The sequence below is a fragment of the Porites lutea genome, chromosome 8, assembly GCF_958299795.1.
Source record: "Porites lutea chromosome 8, jaPorLute2.1, whole genome shotgun sequence".
NCBI lineage: Eukaryota > Metazoa > Cnidaria > Anthozoa > Scleractinia > Poritidae > Porites > Porites lutea.
Genome location: NC_133208.1, coordinates 23,497,911 through 23,519,665, shown reverse-complemented (window position 1 = coordinate 23,519,665; position 21,755 = coordinate 23,497,911). Strand labels below are relative to the sequence as shown.

Genomic DNA, 21,755 nt, shown 5'->3' with positions numbered 1-21,755 from the left:
TGTGTTTAATGAGGAAATGACGTCAAAAATGCAGCGTTCTTGCAGGTTAAGGCACCGTTAATCGAGAAGACCTGGGGAGGAGGTTGAGTTGTTTTGGTTGTGAAAACAAAAAATGGCGGACATTTCACTCGTTTCAAGAGTAAGAACTAGGGGAAATTATAGCTAAAAACATGGCAAGAACAGCAAGAACACAACTCGAAGGGCGACATCTGCTATTTGGAGAACATTTGCGGAGCTGAAAAACCCTAAACGTGCACTATCGAAGGTGAACTTAACATCGATGGAGGTAAGCATGTTTTAGCTTTGTTTTTAAACTAGGAATTATTTTGAATGAATAATAAAACAATTATTGAATTCGGCTTTTGTATCATATGAAGAATTTTGGAGATCTCGGAGGGTGTTATCGGCCTCGGCCTACGGCCTCGACGGATAACACCCTCCTCGATCTCCCTAATTCTTCATAACATACTCAGCCTCATGATTGTTAATTAAACAGTGCCTAGGAGGCCTGAAATACAGTCAGAACGCAAAGAAAAACAAGAAAAACCTAAAGGTAAGCCTCAAAGCGATATTCAATGCACATTTTATTAGTTTAGTGAGCAAAGAATATTTCTCATACAACGTCTTATAATTTTGTTGCTGTATGAATAATTGCCCCCGCAGGGATTTCGCCCAGAAGGCGAAATCCCGAGGAGGCACTCTAGTGACTCACGCGTATATTAAGGAAAGTACTTACAGTTGAAATATACAGTCGTACAGTCAATATAGAAAAAATCTCGATTTGCTTGAACAGGGGCCGCGAGGAATCGTTAGGTAATGATGACGTTTCTATTGTTTGCGCCCGCAAGTACGAAATGGTTAGGATGACGTAAAGACAGAAATCCCGAAGGGACCGCTCAGGTAGATTTTGTGACATTTATTCGTGCAGTCATACTTCGATACTCTTTTGCGTTACGCAGTGACATTCTGTGGAGCAGTTGTTTTGAAAGTTATGGACCAAAAGACACTCGTTGAGCGCAGATGAGGTTATAAGGTACGTTTAACTGTGTATATACTGAAACACTTGGAGAATTTGCCAGACAAGAGTTCACAAGTCTTTGATTTATATTGGAAACCTTGCCAGACACTCTTTCTCTCTCTTTGACCGGAATAAGACTCAGCCCCAAACAAGCAAGACGAGTGAGCAACGGCTAGCTTATCACTAGCAGAACGATGGACGATTACAGAAATTCGCCGACAATCTAATTCTTTGCTGACTTATTCCCTGCTCACAGATGTCCTTCCGTTATAAAGCTTCAAATAAGACTAGAATGCGCGAGCGTGAATCGACCAAACGTCCTTTTAATTTCTAAGGCTTACCTTCCGGCAAATAAAATGAACTGAATGTAAAAAGTGAAAGGGAAATAGCGAAAAATTCAACTTCTAATTAAATCTTTTCTTATGGTTTAGAATAAACTATTCTCGAGACTGAGAATGTTTTGATCAAAGCAATGTAAATGGAGCTGAAACTGTGCATGGAACCTTGCGTTTCCTGTATTTATCTCACCTATTGTATGGAACTGATGTGTGAAAATCTTCATTATGAATCGGTATATTTCAAAGAGGTACACAACGAGCAAGAATACTATTGACCGACAATATACAGAACGGGGGCAGCTGTAGTGTTAACTATTACTAGTTAATTAGACTAGAAGGGTAGTGTTGTTCTTGCATCCTAAGAGGCCTGAAACGTAGTCAACACACAAATAAACATAATAAAATACTACATGCAATTTTTCTCAATTATGGAGAAGTAGGATAATTCTCATTCGCCGTCTCCTTTGGGGTATCTTAAAATCCCTAATATCATTCTTCACAATAGGTGGTTTTCATGCAGTCTCGGGAGACACAAATAACAATGGTGAAATAAACAAATGCTGGTGGACAAACCCCCCTGGGGGGGGGGGGGGGCACTGCCATATAGGTATGTGCCGCTGTGAAGGGTATGGTTTTCAAGCAGTTTACTCTAGGATAGGGTATATAAATCAGAGCGTTTGGGTCTAGTTTAGGGTATTATTTTTCAGGAAACTAATCAGTTGGTTGAAGATTTTATCTAGACTAGGGAAACAGCTACTCTAGGATAGGGAAGATTTGGGAGTTTACTCTAGTATAGGGCAGCGAAATTCAGCTGAACTAGCTCTGTTATAGGTTAAGGGTTCCAGGGTCCCAGCGGCACATCCCCACCCAGAAATTCCTAAAGTACCCCCCCCCCCGGGGGACAATCAAAGCTGTGAACTTTGGAGTAAGGCAAGGCAGAGGTGAATCCTCCTTTTACTCCGGTCCTTGTGATTGTTACCATAATCGAGAAACACAGTTCAACTTAGAGGTATACAATTGACCCTGTTTTCGAAATCACCAGCCTTGACAGTGGTTATGCAATAAAGCCCAAAAAAACAGTACAACGACAAGCAGACACCAAAACACGGTGCAATACATCGCAGATTAGATTTAACGTTATTTAGCGTTCGCGAATCTCAGTATTTGATTTCCCATACAAAGTCTCTTGTTTTCAACGGTCACCTGTAACGCGGCGCGTACCGGCGCATCCAACACAAATGTCACGCGTCACCCATTCCTCGTAACGTGAGTTTGGGCCGCCTGTGACGAAACTGGAATTTGACTTTATTTATTTGGGCAGCGTTATTAGCTCGGGAGGGGAGGGGGGGGGGGGGGGGCATTCCCACATTCGGCCTATATGGGTATGTGCTGCTGCGCCTGTTATCAAAAGGCTTTCAGGGTCTTGAGTCTTAAACAGGGTATATAATTTCACTATTGAGCGTCTTGAGCATGGTTTCTTTTACTGACCCGAAGCCTTAAACAGGGTGTGAAGTTTGGCGGTGTGCGGTCTAGGTGCGTAGCGAAGTTTTTAAAATAATCTAATTCAGGATTGACGTTTCATTTCCTTCACAAGAGTTTCACTCGACTTGCACACTTGATTTACACAGTAAAACTCCACCGTCTGGCCTGGGTCTAGCTCAATCGGTCAGGAGCCCATCAAACGATGGGCTTCTGAATCGGTAGAACGCTTTAATATGTATTAATCTGGGTTTAGGGGATTCTGGTAGTGAGAACTGGAAAATGACGCCAGCGTGCAAATAACCTTGTCATCACTCAATAAAAACACACGCATGTGACAGGTACTTCACCAAACTGTACGTTTATTTCTCAAAAAGACTCCAATCCTAATCCAAAAATTGCCTCAACATCGTGCGAGAGTTGACTGTAGGCCGCCTCTTGTGTTTTCACATGACGTCATGGCGCCCATATTTGTGTCCCAAAACAATGAAACGACGGCCATGTTTGTGTCCCAAACCAGTCCTGTGAGAGTTGAACTCTTTTCTTATGTAAACGCTTTCTTTTGTTCCAATAAATTTGCATAGACGCTGGCCACGTGAGTGAAAACACAGAATAGTCGTTATGAACAATTATAGTTTGTTTCCGATCCAAGTTACAGAGTGCATCCCTATACAGATCAATATAATAACAAGTAAGCAGATTCATACCCCGCCTTTCTCTGCAGATCTTCTAAGTTAAAACATCTCTCCATTGTAGTTTATTTAACAAGTGCATGGCGTTCTTTAGGGAGAGGAACGACGACAGGAAGTACGTCTGCTGTAGCAGGCTAGGCGTTCTTGGACTCAGTGTATACAGCTATTTCAAGAAAGGTTAACGGAAAAAATGTGCCCGCGACAATCCCGAAAGATTATATCGGGTATGTTCAATACACTGTTCCTGACACCGTTGCTGTCGAACCTACTTTTGTTGCTTTCCTTTACCACTCACAGACATATGTCCATGGCCTCTCCTGCCATTCTATCAAATTTATTTGAAAAACAGTGAACTCAAAACCACCCACAATACCTTTCGGGGTTGTCGCGTGCACTTTATCCGACAACGTTTCTCGAAATAGCTGTATTCATCGTGACAAGTGACACACAAAACTGCGTTAGTAATTTTATAAGGTATTAGTTTACCTAGTTTTGCTTCCCGGTAAGTCCTATTACAACTATTTATTTCTTACTTGATCTTTAAAACGGCTTAAAAGAATAATTATCCTCATGATTTTAAGTTTCAAGAAAACTGTTCCTGCTTGCTAACGCGAGTTTTACTTTGTGCTGCGTCATAGTTTTTTTTTCTACCTTTGCTTAAGTTATAGAAATTCAGATATTGAAGTTAAGTGCGATTTTTCCTTTTTTTCTCTTTTTTCTTTCTTCAGTACAATGAAGCCTACTTAAGCGAAATGATAGAACAGGTAATACTTTACTTGTATCTTGTTTTTAGTCAGTGCTACAATAACAGAGACTACAAGTAGGTGTACCACTAAGATAGTACACATAATATGAACTACAATTTCTCGCATAGATGTTTCTTGCCCAGTGACAGCAGTTATTACCGTATTGAAAACACACCTGCCTGCTGACCTGACCATCTGCTACTGTAGGGTGTCCACCATTCAACCAGCCTGTAGCATCAGCGTTACACCTTTGGACAGGTGGACATGAAGTTGGCATTCTTGTGCCGGCGGACCCTTCAAAACGAAACCATCCAGGGCCGATACCACTATCACAATACTTGCGCCTTCCAGGAGTTATCTTCCTGTCAGCATTGTTCAAACTCCCGTAATTTTGACATTCTAACGTAGGAAAAAGGCAATTGTTAAAATGATCAAAACTTGAAGAAGCTGGAAAGCATTGGATAGCTTTGCGGTTAAAATGTTTTACAACGCTTGTCCCAAGCGGCGAGAAGCGAGGAGAAACGGCTGTTTTTGCAGGCTGACGCGAGATAGAAAGGCTGCTTTGACGCTTTTTGCTTTTGCGTTCTCTCTCCTTCATTTCGCTGGCCACCAGAAATGGAGAGCTTAGAAACCATATATTCCCCTCTAACTCCAACTAAGTCCCATTTCCCTTAAGTTTCACCTCACTTTGTAGTCATTTTTACTCGGTTGACTCCCGCCCCACACGAACTGGGATAACACGCACTGCATGCACTGCAAATGGATGAGTGATCTCTGCTACCTACGATGAAGTAGGGAAATAGTAGGCGGGTAAAACAATAATTTTTTGGACTAAAACTGGTTCAGTTCAACACATTGACGCGAGTTTTTTTTTTTTCGTAAAAATTTCGTCACAACATTCAGTGTCAAAGTGTTGCGGCAGTAGATTTACAAACACGAGCCCCAGGTGAATGGATCTACTACTGCGAAACTTTGACAATGTTATGACTTTTATTATCAATAAAAGGATAGACGATGAATTAAAAACAGAAAAAACCTGGCGTCAATTTGCTTCTCACCATACCAAAAGCTCGGAAAAAAAGATCAGGAAAAACATATATTTTACTTTTCAAAACTTACAAGGGAACCGGGTTAATACAGGAAATCAAAGGGACATGCCATGGTGTCCGTATAATCCGGGTGTCTCATGGGCTCTCCGAAAAAACGTCAAAGACAAATGTTGTAGTGATATAAAGACTAAGGCAGACAAGGACGAAGAAGGGTAGAAACAATGACTGCGGCGAATTCGAAAAGCCAAGGAAGTGAAACTTGTGTAGCAGGAGGTGAAAAAAAAATTAAAAAAAATAAATGGCTATGTATAGTACAAGGGTCAAACATGGGAAGAACTGACTAGCTTAAAATCACACATATCACGCTATTCTGTTAGCTACTTAAACCCAAAGAAATCTGTCGTTGTTTGAACAGTGTACAATGTCTAGAATTAGTACGTGATTGTGACAAGGACAATAGACGGTAGCTACATCTTCCAAATGATGTAACCGTGTGCCGGTTATGAGGATGTAGCGACGGGACTGGCGACAATCAGAAATGATTAAATATTTTGAATATAATTGAGAAATGAAGAAACAAGATTTCACTTCGACACGTTGGTTCAGATCCGAACCCCCAAACATAAATGGAAGGCAAAGTTGAATGATCTCTTAATATTACTATCAATATGAACCTAGTATATGGCCTCGCTCTTCATGAGTTCTTCGTAGCTCAAGTGGATAGTGCGCCTCCCCGGTGTTTGAATTGGGAGGTCATAGGTTCGAATTCTGTCAGGGACTCAGTCATATTCTTTCTTTGTCCCACGCTTGTGACATGCTGATCATTTCATTTTTACATTTGTTTCACCGAGCTTAAAAATTACCATCTTTCATTTCTTTGAAACAAAATTTTTGGTCCTTTCCAATCTCAATCCCATGCTTCTATTTAAACCATTTTAGTTAGAAGGGTATAACGACAAAGTGATCTATGTTAGTTGGACCTTTCAAGTATGTAGCACCCCAGGTGTCCATTCACCTTCTTTGTACAACGAATTTACAACGCGCCATGTTCATATATTTCTTATAGTAAAGCTTCTTTATCTGTCGTAAACAGTGGAGCAAGAACCCTGATCATCAGTCCATCCGATCAGTTCATGGCAGCTGATGTGGTCCTTGTCGTAACGTTTCAGTTCCTGACTCCTGTTTTCTTTGGTCAAGTCGCCTAAAAATCGTACTCTTGCACTTTTCTATGGAGTACTGGTCAGAAATCTATATGTTATCTTGGGTGTTTCTTGGCGTTACGGAAACCGACACTTTTGTTTTGTTTTGTGGGTATTGATAAGTTTTCTTCTCTGCAACACCAAGAACTGACTACCATTATGCAGTACATTATTTCAGTGACGTCTATAACAATTAGTCCGTTGATCCCCAAACCGATATCTTGAAGTCCAGAGATGCGAGAAACTAAAATAGTAATTAAAAGGCTGGTTTAGTCTTGTAGGTACGAAACGAGTACATGTATATCTTCACACGGTGGAACCTCCCGGTTCACACTACCCGTCTGGCCATATTTGGGGTTTAAGATTCGCGGGTGGTAGCTCGCGGCTGCTGTTTTTGTTTTCATTCATCCACTTGCCTCTATTTTAGCTGAGAAATTGTTGTCTTCAAAATTACAGTTTTTTGAAAATGAAATTCGATTATCAATAAGCAAAAGAGTTCTAAAAAGTCGTCTTTCTTCTCAAACGTGGGATTGTGATGTTTTAGGGTGCAATAAACCTTGCGGTAAATCACGTCCCTCCGGAGCGTGGTCCAGCGGTACAAACGTGAACCTCAAACCGCAAACCTGACGGCAAGGTCCTGGTCAGGTGACTTCTTGACGTTCGCGGTTCTCGGGAAATGCTGAAAAACCTCAATCTTAAGATCCCTATTGTCTTAATTCTTTTATTCGTAACGGACGCCAGTTATAAGTCGCCTAACCTCGGTCCCTCAACATGGCACTGTTCTGCGCCTTATTACCCGCTCTTCCTACCTCAAACTCCCTTCTGCCGTTTACACTCTCTTTTCTCCCCGTTTCCAGTTATAATGCATACCAAACATGAAAAGGTGAAACAATTAACTGACAAACAGCATTTTATTTATTCACTACTGCGTCATACTACTAGACAGAAGTTTAACACGGTCTTTTCCAGTTGTCCAGAGGTAATTATATCTAAGATGGACATGTATCTTCTTTAATATTCTTAAAACGATCTTAATAGGTCCTCTCTCCATATCGCGTGTGCAATGATGACACGAGATGACGTCTTTTTACTGCTTAGACCTGAATTCATTTGGATTGATCCTTCATGAAAAATTAGGTAATCCCGTTGAAGTTTGAAAAAGAAAGCCCTCATTTGCACAGGAAAGGAAAAGCCTGAGGGATTCTGGCAGTAAGTAAAATTACGCCAACGTACAAGAGCAGGAGGTTATCAATGCCACTAAATTGTGCCTTTATTTTTCAATGAAACTCCTATTCAAATATAGTCCAAAAATCAGGGCTCAATCACGTGTGATCAACTATATATATTGAGGTCACCCTCGGGACCGCGAGTTAGTGTCCTTAGTGCAGTGGGGAGGGATTGAGCGGCTGTTCGTATTGCCAGGGTGCCCGTAATAACAGGGTGTCCGCAATGCGAGAGTTGACTGTATCCCTAGTCCTTATATCCATTTCGCTTACAATTTCACAGACTGCCTCCCTGGACCGATCAAAAAAAGAGTAAGCAGTTTCATATCCCGCACTCTCCACATCTTAACTATTATGTCGTCCATCGTAGTTTATTTAGCAAATGCATGCCTTTGTTAGACTCAGTAATTAGCATTGATGTGTTCTTTAAGTTAACATAACATGTTTCGGAGTTTTTTCTAAGTTTTCTTTGACATGATTTTTTTTTCTTGTTTTTGATCAAAATTTGTATGCAAGCGGCGCGAGGACCAAGTCTCACGCCGCGGAAGGACTAGTTCCGAGTTAGACATTTTTTTTGAGAGATGTGTTTTTTTTAATGCTAGTTGCATCAAGAAATTTTGTAACCCGCCTGATTTAAGTCATTTTTGAAACCTTCTGTGAAGAGTGTCATTAAAAATTAGATCGCCATTACATAATAAAAATGTCTACGTTATAGGCATTATAATCTGCAAAATGGCTTAAAAGTAGTACGTTGTCCTATCTCACTTTTTCTTTCTTTGTTAAAGTTATTATAAACAGATATTGATATTGAAGTCACAGTGTAAGTAGAGTCTCTTTTTAGATGCTTAATTGTTTTTACAATAAAGCCTACTTTAGTGAAATGATAGAATATGTTTACATATAGACTTTGTTTGCATTTGTGTCTAGTTAGTGCCACAGTAACGGAGATTACAAGTAGGTGTACCACTAAGGTAGTACACATAATATGAACCACAATTTCTCACTTGAATACTTGTTGAGTAATAACAGCAGCGGTAACCACTGCTAAAACACACCGTCCTGGTGACCTGACCGTCCGCTACGGTGGGGTGTCCTCCACTTAGCCAGCCGGTATAATAGGTACCACACCTATCGGAAGATGTACATGATGCTGCCATTCTTGTGCCGGCAGATCCCTGGAAACGGAACCATCCGGGGCCAAGACTGCTATCACAATAATAATTAGAGTAGTAGTAGCTCCTATACGAAGTCCTTCGGCTTGCGCTGTTAAGAGTCCCGTAGTTCTGACATTCTGACACAAAAGAGGAGAAAGAACATCAGTCACTAGCAACGTTTCATTTAGTTGTACATCAGCTCGATCGTCCCATGTAAGGGAATCCAAGACAGTCTTGGATTCTGGATTCTACGCCATGAATTCCGGATTCCAGGTACTGGATTCCAGTCTTTGTCAATGGCACTTGGGTTCTGGATTTAAATCTTTAGAAGGATTACGGATTCCAAAGCCTAGGATTGTGGATTCCACAAGCAATTTCCCAGATTCTGGATTCCACCAGCAAAAATTTCTTGGATTCCGGAATCCGCATTCCCTTACACGGGGCGAGCTCGAGGTAAAAGAGGGGAACTTTTCATGTTCTAAATTCCCCAACCACATCCTCACTGTTGACCAACAACAACACAGGAAGAAAACACTATTGCATCAGCCCATCAGCAGTATATGTTAGGCATCGTCATAACTTGCGCTAGTAAACTGATGAGTTATCTCTGTTGCATACGACGTTAAATTTTGATACAGGAATACATGGATGCATATACCGCCTTTAGCTTTGCCGAGCAATTACAGGTAACGATATCAATTTTGTAATCATGAAGCTGATTCAATCATTCAATACTAACATTTACAAAAACGTTCTGGCAACTAACAATTGCTTATAAGCTTTTTGCGTACAAAGATATGCTACTTTGAGATTTTTTTCTGTGCCAGTTATATTGTCAAAAGACCGTTAACTGAAAAGTCTTTTCTTATAAGCACTCTGCATCACCACTATAGTATATTTATACAAGGTCACTTATAATGAAAACGTAGTTTCTAAACGCATTGAGCAAGGATGCCCGATACAGCCTAAGGGTCAGCTATTCCCGTCTTGCTCGGCTTCATGACGTAGACAATAATTAGCCATTTGAGCCATTTTTTTGCAAGAAGCTAAAATTTACGTAAGGGTAAAAACAAACAAAGAAAAACAAAATACTGCATAACGAAGCAAAAAGTCGATCGTTGAATCCGTTATTTGACCAGTGACAAAAATACGCGTAGCAGGGTCCATCCTCGTTATCCTACCCTGTTGCTCAAAATATTGCACCGCAAGATTTGTTTGGCGGGCACTATGCTGAGTCTTTTACAGAGCCGAAATCAAGAATACAACTCTAAAGACTCCATAAGACTACCATCAAAACGGAAATGAACAAAGACAGGAAAAAAAAAAAAAAAACACACACACAATGATTATTTGATTGTTCGTGTACTTCTGACTCAGAAACTTATTCACGTGTATTTCCTAATCTTATAGGTAATTCTTATTATTCGCCTCGTTATTGTTGTTCGGTTTTTCGTTAGCAAACTTGAAAAAGTCAGCTCCCCTTAAAGTAACCGTATAAATCGCATTAAAGTAGACTTACCCACAAGTCGAGCCGAATACTGTGCCCTCTCGAGGCCGTTTCCTGCAGGACTTCATTGACAAACAAGGGTATTCTCCGTGACCAAACAGTGGTCGAAGGTCTCAAAAGCTTTCCTTTTAAACCGGCCAATAGATTTTAAACGTAAAACCTCGTTCGAGCAGCCAAGGTCAGCGCAAGGTGCATCGCTCACCAGTGTACGGGTTTGGTAAATGAAAATCTTCCCACTTATATTATCCTCATTATCTTTTCCTAATTACCTGGTAGATTGCAAGTTCTGCCATCTCCAATGTAAGAACTGTTACATGAACAATTAAAGGATCCCACTGTGTTTGTACATAAAGCACGTGAACTGTGACAGTCATCAGTACCGCTAGCACACTCGTCAATATCTGGAAATAAACAAAATAGCAATAAGTATATAATCACGCCCATTTTCTTAGCAAAGAGGTAGCAGGAGACAAGGGAAACGGACTGAAATAACATATGCTTGATCAAAAACAGGTTTCAACAATCGTTGCACTTACTGGATAATAACCATTGCACTCACATTGTTTGAGTTTGTACTCTCTCGACAAACTTTAATTTCATGGAAAAGGGAACGCCCAGGGGGTGGGGGGTAGGTGGAGGCCTTACTCCTAGGGTTCCTAAAGTACGTTGTAAAGGCTCGTTTACACCGGCAAATTTCCGTGCAGTTTGTTCTGTGTTTTTAGGCCCGTGTAAGCTATTAGTTGAGGCGATAAGTGTTTTCATAGAAACCGCTGCATGAACCCGACATATCATCGAGCATGCGATCTCAGGACCTCATAGAGGCTGCTGGTGAATTGTTGTAAACTGATGAGCAAAGGATCGCAGGCTATACAAAACCTGCTAGATTGGAAAGAAAAAAGAGAAACGCGAAATTCAGATTGCTTCAAGAAAAGCGGAAAACACAATGATGCATTGAGTTTTCGACGACAATAACATTTCATTTTTTTCTAAACTAAATCTATTTTTCCGAAGCATTTTTGCGTTCGACTAGATCGAATGCAACCCCCAATTTTGTGTGTGGTTGGCTGCTTCTCTTTTTTGGGTGTCCTGTACACGATCTAGCCAGGACGTTTTGACCTTCCAAACATTCCTATGGTTACTAAACTGGCGCTCCCAGATATATTTTTTGCAGGGCTTTGTGTCCATTGCGCACTCTCAACGTTTGCAGCCAATCAATCCTCGTGGGTTAGTCACGTGCGTTTTCTTTCGTTGCGTACCGTTCTATTTTCAGAACTTTTCATCGCAAAAACGTTTCCCTTTCGTTGTCGAGCTGTGAACGTAGTTAAATAAGTAAGGGGAAGAAATTCTATGGGAACCAATCAGAACTGAACACTTTTTGGCGAAGACGAAGAGTTTGAAAGCATGCGACAAGAAATTCCCTTGAATTGAGGCGATACGTACTTTCACTATATGCAAACAAGGACTAAATGAAAACGAAATAATCACATGATAAGCATGCGGTTTATTTCGAGGGATGACTTTAATAGGCCATTATTTTATCAAGTTTTGTCCAGTGATCGCGTCATCTGTTCAGCCATGTGCATGTCACTTAAATTTCCCAAATAAAACGTGTTTCTCGGCAGGCAGCTTGAAAACAAGTAATAATAAAATTGTCGGCTGTTTTCTTAGGCTAGAGTTTGAAAGGCTACTGCCAATTTTCGTGGACGCGTCAGGTTTATTCTTCTTTGCGAAGAGCTCTCCAAAGTTTCACATATCCAAAGAAGAAAGAGTCGCGATAAAAGCACTTTGAATAATGTATTGATCCTGTCTCTACTACTACCATACTTTGTCACAGGAAAACACAAATTGCTAACTCTGTTATCCAACCGGGTTTATGAACTAAAACTCCCCACGTCTCAAAGTTCATAATATGCTTCAGCTCCTTTACTATCCGCCTATTACCCATGCCGAACGCACTCTTTAATCTATGATAATACTCCTAGTCACAACAGTCCCATCTGCGTACCCCCCCCCGCCCCCCCCCCCCGGCCTCGTTCCGAAACCAGCGCCTCCAACCCCGCACGCGAAAGACTGCTGCTTACGTGCTTCATGGGTTATTTTCATTTAATGATCACATCAGCTGGCTGCCTCGCTACTAATGGCTGTCTAATGGCTATACCAGATGTCCAGTACTCTAAGTTAACTCCTATGTAACAAAGTATATGATTGTTTCTGTTGTTGGTTTCGTTGTTGACTGACCTACCAAAAACCTTTTTCGTCTGTACTCGAGTATGAAGAAGATTACAGGAGTCATTTACATATCCCTTTCTTCTAAGTCACCTTCAGAAAAAGATCAAAACGCCTTACCAGTGCATGTTCTTCCATCTCCTGAATACCCTGCTTTACATGCGCATGCATACGATCCAACAGTATTGTTACACATCGCATTCACGCCACAGCTATGGGTGTTGGAAGAACACTCGTCGATATCTGGGAAAATGTAGTGAAGCTTGGCGTAAAGATAAGAGATTTTGCATATGCCTGATGGCAGTTCAGCGTAACTTTGATCAATTATTCAGCAATTATTGGATTCGGCTTCCTTACTCTTACCCCCGCGTAGGAATTGCACCCTTCAGACATTGTTTGACTTTATTGCCTTCTCAGAATCCGTCCACACGAACCGGATATTTTTGAGAAATGCCTTTAGCCTTTTTTTTTTTTTTTTTTTTTACACGAAACGGCATTCCGTCAACACGAAACCAGTGAATCCGCTCACCGAAACCGCATCTTTTTAAAACCGCTCAGAGTGGTTTAAGACCCCGTTTGCACGAATCTGGGTAAAAAAATATGTAGTTTCAAAAGTGCCCCGATTCGTGTGGACGCGGCCTCAGTTTACTTATTATCTAATATACCATTGCAGGTTTTTCCATCTCCTGTGTACCCGGCATTACACGAGCATGTGTATGAACCCGCGTTATTCTGGCAAACGGAATTGACGTCACAGGAATGGGAACCAGTGGTATGCCAAAAGTTATACATTCCCTACCTCTTTAATTGGCACGACTTCCATTGTAGTGTTCGTATCATAGAGATTTGACTGTAAAGTTTTGAAGCATAATTTTACGTATACGTATATTGAACCCGGAGGCTGTTTGAAGCCTGATTGTGTAACGTTTTGGCTATAAACATCTCCTTTGTATGATTTCCATGCCGCAAAACATGACACGATGAAATTAATATTTCATAGAAAAAAACAAGATTATCGGTAGAGAACAAGGTACAAATGCAACCACACGTGCCTGGTTTGCTCGTATTTCGAGGTCAGAGTTCATTTGCAGACTATTCGCGGGAAGAACGTCAAAAGGTGTAGTTACTCTATGCAGTTTTAATAGTAATAATTACTCAACTGAATCATTGGCCTTATTTTTGTAAGGATTGTTATTCTGGAAATGCATTCATATAAAACTACATAACCAAAGACGGAATGTTCTCTGAAGCTATTTTCTCTATGTACGTTTCTGAGCTGCTGCAAGCTGCAATATACATAATCGTCACAGCTGTGAGAGCTGGAAGAACCTATAAACACCGAAAGTCCGTTCGTAAGATTTACTGTAGATGCAATCGTTCCACATTTTAACCTGCAACTAATTCTTGCACAATTTCTTCCTTAATTACATCATACAGCTTACCAGTGCATGTCCTTCCATCGCCTGAGTATCCTGCTTTACATGCGCATGCGTAAGAACCTAAAGTATTGCTACACATTGCATTGACGTCACAGCTGCGAGAGTTGGCAGAACATTCATCGATATCTGCATATGAACATGTAGTTAAAGTTGTTGTAAGAATTTTAAAAGTGGTAGTTTAATGTATTCTTGGATATGATAATAACTTGCTGCATGTTTAAGTGGCTAACACAATCGTGACATCACAGTTTACGAGTTCTTACGTGACACAATTACATTATATACAGGGTGTATTGCGAAAGACACTTTTAACTATATGTTTTATACATACACCATACAGCTTACCAGTGCATTTCCTTCCGTCGCCTGAGTATCCTGCTTTACATGCGCATGCGTAAGAACCTAAAGTATTGCTACACATTGCATTGACGTCACAGCTGTGAGTGTTGGCAGAACATTCATCGATATCTGCATATGAAAATGTAGTTAAAGTTGTTGTAAGAATTTTAAAAGTGGTAGTTTAATGTATTCTTGGATATGATAATAACTTGCTGCATGTTTAAGTGGCTAACACAATCGTGACATCACAGTTTACGAGTTCTTACGAGACACAATTACATTATATACAGGGTGTATTGCGAAAGATACTTTTAACTATGTGTTTTATACATACACCATACAGCTTACCAGTGCATTTCCTTCCATCGCCTGAGTATCCTGCTTTACATGCGCATGCGTAAGAACCTAAAGTATTGCTACACATCGCATTGACGTCACAGCTGTGAGTGTTGGCAGAACATTCATCGATATCTGCATATGAACATGTAGTTGAAGTTGTTGTAAGAATTTTAAAAGTGGTAGTTTAATGTATTCTTGGATATGATAATAACTTGCTGCATCTTTAAGTGGCTAACACAATCGTGACATCACAGTTTACGAGTTCTTACGAGACACAATTACATTATATACAGGGTGTATTGCGAAAGACACTTTTAACTATATGTTTTATACATACACCATACAGCTTACCAGTGCATTTCCTTCCATCTCCTGAGTATCCCGCTTTACAGGCACATACGTACGAACCTACAGTATTGCTACACATTGCATTGACGTCGCAGCTGTGAGTGTTGGCAGAACATTCATCGATATCTGCATATGAACATGTAGTTGAAGTTGTTGTAAGAATTTTAAAAGTGGTAGTTTGATGTATTCTTGGATATGATAACAACTTGTTGCGTGTTTAGATAGTTTACACAATCGTGACATCACGGTTTATGAGTTCTTACTTGACGCAATTACATTATATACAGGGTGTATTGCGAAAGACACTTTTAACTATATGTTTTATACATACACCATACAGCTTACCAGTGCATTTCCTTCCATCGCCTGAGTATCCTGCTTTACATGCGCATGCGTAAGAACCTAAAGTATTGCTACACATCGCATTGACGTCACAGCTGTGAGTGTTGGCAGAACATTCATGAACATGTAGTTAAGGCTGTTGTAAGAATTTTAAAAGTGGTAATTTGATGTATTCTTGGATATGATAACAACTTGTGGCATGTTTAAGTGGCTGACACAATCGTGACATCTCAGTTTATGAGTTCTTACGTGACACAATTACATTATGTACAGGGTGTATTGCGAAAGACACTTTTAACTATATGTTTTATACATACACCATACAGCTTACCAGTGCATTTCCTTCCATCTCCTGAGTATCCCGCTTTACAGGCACATACGTACGAACCTACAGTATTGCTACACATTGCATTGACGTCGCAGCTGTGAGTGTTGGCAGAACATTCATCGATATCTGCATATGAACATGTAGTTGAAGTTGTTGTAAGAATTTTAAAAGTGGTAGTTTGATGTATTCTTGGATATGATAACAACTTGTTGCGTGTTTAGATAGTTTACACAATCGTGACATCACGGTTTATGAGTTCTTACTTGACGCAATTACATTATATACAGGGTGTATTGCTAAAGACACTTTTAACTAATATGTTTTATACATACATCTTCACTCAGCTTACCAGTGCATTTCTTTCCATCGCCTGAGTATCCTGCTTTACATGCGCAGGCGAACGATCCCATAGTATTGCTACACATTGCATTGACGCCACAGTTGTTAGAGTTAGCAGAACATTCATCGATATCTGCATGTGAACATGTAGTTACAGTTGATTAAGATTGGCAAATGTGACTTAAGGCAACATGAAATATTGCAAATTCTCCTAATTTCGTACCTTTACAGGTTCTTCCATTTCCTGTGTAACCAGCTCTGCATGTACAAGTGCGGGAGCCTACAGTGTTTTGACAGGCAGCGTTGACGTCACAGGTCTTAGGGCTTGTTGCGCACTCATCTAAGTTAAGCAAATAAATTTAAAATCAAAGAGAATAGATAGAAAAGAAACAAGACTATCAAAAGGTAAAGAATTGTGATATTACATCAATAATAAAACATAAATATATAGAAATACAAGTAACAAATTCGTATTTAAAAGTTAAAAATTAAAATTGTTATGGTAATATTTACATTATATACATTATTCTGACGCAACTTTAATCAAAATGTTCTTAGAATAAGAAAGTCATTATTGAAGTTTTCAATTTTGAAATGTCATCATTATTACGTATGGGTTCTGGCAGTGAGTTCCAAATTGAAGGTGCTGCAAATGAGAATGATCTACAGTCATATTTCTTTAGCTTTGCTGATAGTATTGTCCGAAGCCTCTTAGAGGCATATCTTAAGCTTCTTGATGGTCTGTAGTGTTGTAACATTTCTGTTATATAGGAAGGTGCTAACCCATGTGAGGCTTTAATTAAAGGTTAACAGACACAGGTAATTTTGTGCTTGCAACAGGGATTTCTTTTATTCTTCTGTAGTTGGGGTAGCTGTGAAACAAGCAAAAACGTAAATACAGAAAACAGACAATGTATATACCTTTCGTGTACTTTCTGGAAGAAACGATTGTTCACAAAAACTTAATAAATATCTCCATATATACTTACATTAATTACTAGGCTTTTCGTAATGACGAAGAAAAACAATTGCAGCCCCTGCAATCATTTCATCATGCATTTTTACTTTTTTCTGGATTTATTTATTTTGTGATTGCCAGACTCACTTCGAGGAAACGTTTTTAAATGGTTCTTTTAATTAGATTCTATTGTTGTTATTTCTCTGCATTCTTTGCTTCATTCTTTTACATTTCTATAGTTCTTAACATATTGTTACACCTGACACATATATATGCTAATTCTTTTAACTTTTTACTTGCTTGAAAATGACCGAAGATCGGTCGAGACGTCTTTTTTATCTCTATTTTTAAGTTTAAAAAAAAAAAAACTCACTTGATTGCCAGAAAGGCTGAGAAATTCGTCCATTAGCATAGGCAAGCATAGCAGTAGCGGTGATGCTGACACGGCAGTAAAATGGTTTCAACATTGTTGAGAGCAGACCTTTGAGGCGTCCTTGCCACATTCAGTGCCGAATCCAGGGGAGGGGCCCAGGGGGCCCCACCCCCTACCCCTTATTTCTATACCAAACTGAGGCCCGAAAGGGCCGAAGAAATTTTTTTTTTTTTTGAAGAACGACCGTCCCCCCGCCCCCCATCTTTTATCAAGTTTTGGATGCGGCACTGATATTGTTGTCAAAAGTCTAAATCCTACGCAGATTCTCTCGTCCAGCCTAAAATACGTGCCTTAAAAAAACTGTCTTGGTACAAAGGTTGACTGGTTGCTTTATAAGATGTGGCTATCTTACCTTATTTAACTGTCATTTGGTTTAAAGCAAGCGATAAAAGTAGATACAAAAAGGAATACAAGAAAGACAAGCAAAACAAAAAAAAAGTTGAAGGCTTTATGAGATAGGGCAAATTTACTCGGGCGATTAAAAAAAATATTTGCATATTGATGCATCAACTGAAAATGGACTTTTAGTCCCAAACCGGAACCACCTACCGGCTGAAGAAAAAACTGTCAATCGCTCAAGACATTTTAGTCAAAAATCTAGTCTTGTATTCACACACAAGTAAAGGTATCATTCATTGAGTCAGCAATTTTTTGCGACTTTTACATCGTTATTCTTACCTAGATCGAGTGTAGTCTTTGTTTGGATGCTATAAAATGTTAAAAGTTTCGCTTCACAGATGTAATCCCCAAAATCAGACATCCTGAGTGAGGAGATCTTTAGCGTTCCATTTTCAACTTTCATTCGTTGTTTCTCCCAGGCTCCTCCGATACGTCTCCACGAAACTGAGGCTCGACTCGTAGAAGTGCAGTCTAGAGACAAATCTTCGCCGAGAACTTTTGTAACCACGCTAGGTGGTTTTACGGTGAACTTTGGTCTAGACCAAACGACCAGAGTCGTTATCTTGGACCCCTGTCCCAGACGGTTTCTGGCTGTGCATTCATAAGGCCCCGAATCGCTGCTCAGGGCAGCTTGCACAGTTAAGGATCCTGTGTGGAATACAGCTCTGTTCCTTGGGAGGTAGCCGGTTAACTTTCTCCAGGTCACAGCAGGTGCGGGAAATCCAGTCACATGGCATTTCGGGAGCCTGATGTTTTGTCCTGCTCTAGCATGAGTGGGACCTGGGGCTAGCTGAATGCGAGGAGGAGCTAAATAAACAAAAGTATTTATAATTTAATCAAGATAAATAGCGTCAGCTTAATTGCAATTACCAGATTAGATTCTTTATTCTTAAGCGTAATTCATGAAAAAAGGAGTGCAATGTTATAATTAAGACCAATAAAACAGACATTCACTACCAGACTCTTAATGGTTATCTTCCTTTTACCTTCAACCTGCAGACTAGCGGAGATGTTTGCCGAACCAAGTGCACTCCTTGCAGCACAGATATATCTTCCAGAGTCTGCAAGAGTCACCTTACGCACCACCAGTTTTCCATTTGCCTCAAATTGGAGGCTATCCGACAAGCCAGACCCATGGGCCTGTGACCACGTGATCGTTGGTCGTGGATTTCCGGTCGCGGAACACTGGAATACCGCATTCTGGTTCTCCCTGACAGTTAGTTTCATAGGTGATATCGTTACCACCGGGGATGAAATTGATTCGCCCGGTTCTCCCTTCGCACCAGGCAACCCCCTAGGTCCCGGTTCTCCTTTAACACCTTGCTCTCCTTCCAGCCCGTGTGAACCAACAGGTCCTTGTTTTCCGTGTGGCCCTGGATCCCCTGTTTCTCCCCTTACACCTTTTCTTCCTGTGACTCCACGAGGACCCCTTCGACCACGTGATCCTTTAGGACCCTGCCTTCCGGGCGGACCATGCAAACATATTTTTTCATTCTTTGAACAAAATACTTGTGGTGTTAGTGAAAGTAAGGTCTTGTTTATCTCCCTTTTGACTGCTTCGATAGTGACCCTTTGATCTGCTAGACTGTCAGAAGCCAAACGACGGGTTCTCAACCTTTGAATGTTATCTGCCGATAAAATACACTTAACTGTTAATCGTAGTGAACAAATACTGGATTGAGTTAACTTAGTCACTTTTACTTAGTTTTAAAGGAAGCTGTTTCCGTCAGTTTCGACCTGAGGCGAGCCGATCTCTGAAACGTTTCCATACCGCTTACGGATCCAATACATCTTTTCCGTATACTCACCCGGGCACGACGCCTTATCCGAGTATCGACCGAACTTTGACCGAATAACGCCGAGTATCAAACGAGATCAACAATACATGGGTTTACAATACTCAGGTCGCCATTCTTGAATTCAGTTATTAGAAAAATGTCAAAATGCTTTTGAAATTATACTCTTTGGCATTTTATCCCAACCGCACCGTGGCGCGAATCTAAAGTAAGACAAGTCATTTCCATACACAAAATTGTACCCTCAATCTCCTTTGCCAACTCCAATCAGCTTCATGAACTGACCGCCATTCACCAAGTTTTATAATGACATACATTCTAAAAGGACGTTAGAATTCGCCCTTTAAGGGGCATTACGTTTTTTTTTTCTTTTTTTTTTTGGGGGGGGGGGGGGGGTTGGGGGGATGATGTTGATTTGGGAAGGAAATAAATTAGGGTAGAAAAGGTCTACAGTAAACCAGTTAGTCCGCTAATGGGATCAGAGGCACCTTGTTGTGGTGATGGACTATCTGGTAATTGTCTACTAATTATTCACTTCATGTTTAAAACAACCCCAAAATCCAATATTTTCCATGTTTCCAAAATTTTAAACACCCCTTCCCCCTTAATTTTTATCCGCCCATTAAAAATAGTCGAAAAATCATCCATAACTTCTCAAAAAAATATTGGATTAAGGACTCCAACTTGATTTAATCATTTTTTGATTGTCTGAATGAAATCTTCGCTAGAAATTTTCAACGAAAACTAATGCTTTTAACCAGACTGACCCCTTAAAGAGAACTCAATACTTAAGGATCCAGCTAATGTTTCAGTTCTTGTTATTTTAATCCCTGACCTCCTATATTTCCTGCGGCTAAAGCACGTTTTATTAAAGTTTTGCGATGATTTTTCTAAGAAAAGGTCAGAGTAGCAGGCTTTTGACTTTATTCCAAAATGAATGGTTAATAAGTAAGGGGACGTGACCGCTAGAATCATGGTGATCAGGTTCCAACTCTTTTTGTTTGTTTTTCGGTGTGTAATTACCATGATCACCACTAAGGTTTTTCTGGTGTTTTTCTTCTTAATCAGCTAAATCATAAGCTTTTTGCCAAAACTCGCCCACTATCGTTCTACGTGCAAAAATGAAACTGACTGAAATAAGCATCTCCTCTGGGTTCTGCTAACTAATTGCACTTTATATTAAGAGGCTTTCTAAATTATCTTGATGAAATTTTAAGATAAACCAAGAAGGAGAATTATGGAAGTATGTATTTTAATAGCCTTTTGCGGTCATAGCAGGGAATTGCTATAATTAACAAACGGTAAGAAATTTGATTATCTAGAGGTAACAAATTCCAATGTAGAATATAAAGTCTCTTTGTTTTACATTCAGGAGGCGAATGGGATAAATGTTGGTTACAGAGCTAAATTTGTAGCGTAGTAAAATTAATGTGTTCACTTTACCGTCTGTGTATTCCTTCCATTGTTGTTTTGTATTCTGGTTATATCCAAGACTACCAACAGACTTGACTAAGTATAAACCACCTTTGGCAGCTTCTTGATTCGATGCTTGATGTACATGTACTTCCGCTATCAAATCTTCAATAGCATGAACTCGCTGGTTTATGATCTCTACTCGGACTAGAGCAGTAAGGCAAATAAGCAGCGAAACAAACGAAACAGGAAAAACAAATTTTGATGAAAGTTTGTGAGATTCGCAGGAATGTGAGAGTTCCTCTTTCTCCTCCATCATAAAAGAGCGTGTTAAGTACACTGAGACTACGTCTGACTACGTATCCTTTACCTTCCCTTCAGTCTTTGGTGGCCAATGAAAGGCGATTCGAGTGATGATACTGAAATTCTATATTTATAGGTCGCACGGCTTTGGATTTCCTTGCGAAAGGTTTGTATTTCTGCCAGCTTCTGACAGATGATTTCAGTGTCACGGACAACACTGATGTTATGTGATTCAGGGGGATATGTTATGGGTTTCGTGGGAATATTCCTAAACCGGAGAGCGGGAAACGAGCACGTAAAGGGAAAAACTAAAAGTTAAGTCACTGATAATCCTGATAGAGCTAAAGT

At 40.1% G+C, this 21,755-nt stretch overlaps 1 protein-coding gene across 2 annotated transcripts; it reads right to left on the bottom strand.

The window, feature by feature from the left end:
- Window positions 1-3,209: 3,209 nt before the first annotated feature.
- On the bottom strand, window positions 3,210-21,475 carry LOC140947018 (uncharacterized). 2 transcript variants are annotated; one of them, XM_073396099.1, is made up of 14 exons: window positions 21,135-21,475; window positions 18,882-19,523; window positions 18,175-18,702; window positions 16,329-16,445; window positions 16,116-16,238; window positions 15,770-15,892; window positions 15,100-15,222; window positions 14,758-14,880; window positions 14,416-14,538; window positions 14,074-14,196; window positions 12,752-12,874; window positions 10,675-10,806; window positions 8,749-9,035; window positions 3,210-4,672 (listed from the first exon to the last, which is right to left on the bottom strand). In XM_073396099.1, exons 1-14 carry the CDS (start codon window positions 21,421-21,423, stop codon window positions 4,649-4,651), a joined length of 2,880 nt encoding a protein of 959 aa, XP_073252200.1. In that variant the 5' UTR covers window positions 21,424-21,475; the 3' UTR covers window positions 3,210-4,648. The 2 variants fall into 2 exon arrangements, with proteins under 2 accessions (XP_073252200.1, XP_073252199.1); XM_073396098.1 differs by lacking the exon at window positions 3,210-4,672 and having other exon boundaries at window positions 7,414-9,035.
- Between the last annotated feature and the right edge of the window lie 280 nt (window positions 21,476-21,755).

Coding starts and splice junctions, on each gene's coding strand:
- LOC140947018 (XM_073396098.1), bottom strand. CDS start 21,423: ATGATGGAGGAGAAAGAGGAACTCTCACATTCCTGCGAATCTCACAAA. Junction 18,703..18,881: donor CGCTAGTCTGCAGGTTGAAG/GTAAAAGGAAGA, acceptor TTGTTTATTTAG/CTCCTCCTCGCATTCAGCTA. Junction 16,446..18,174: donor AAAGACTACACTCGATCTAG/GTAAGAATAACG, acceptor TGCTTAACTTAG/ATGAGTGCGCAACAAGCCCT.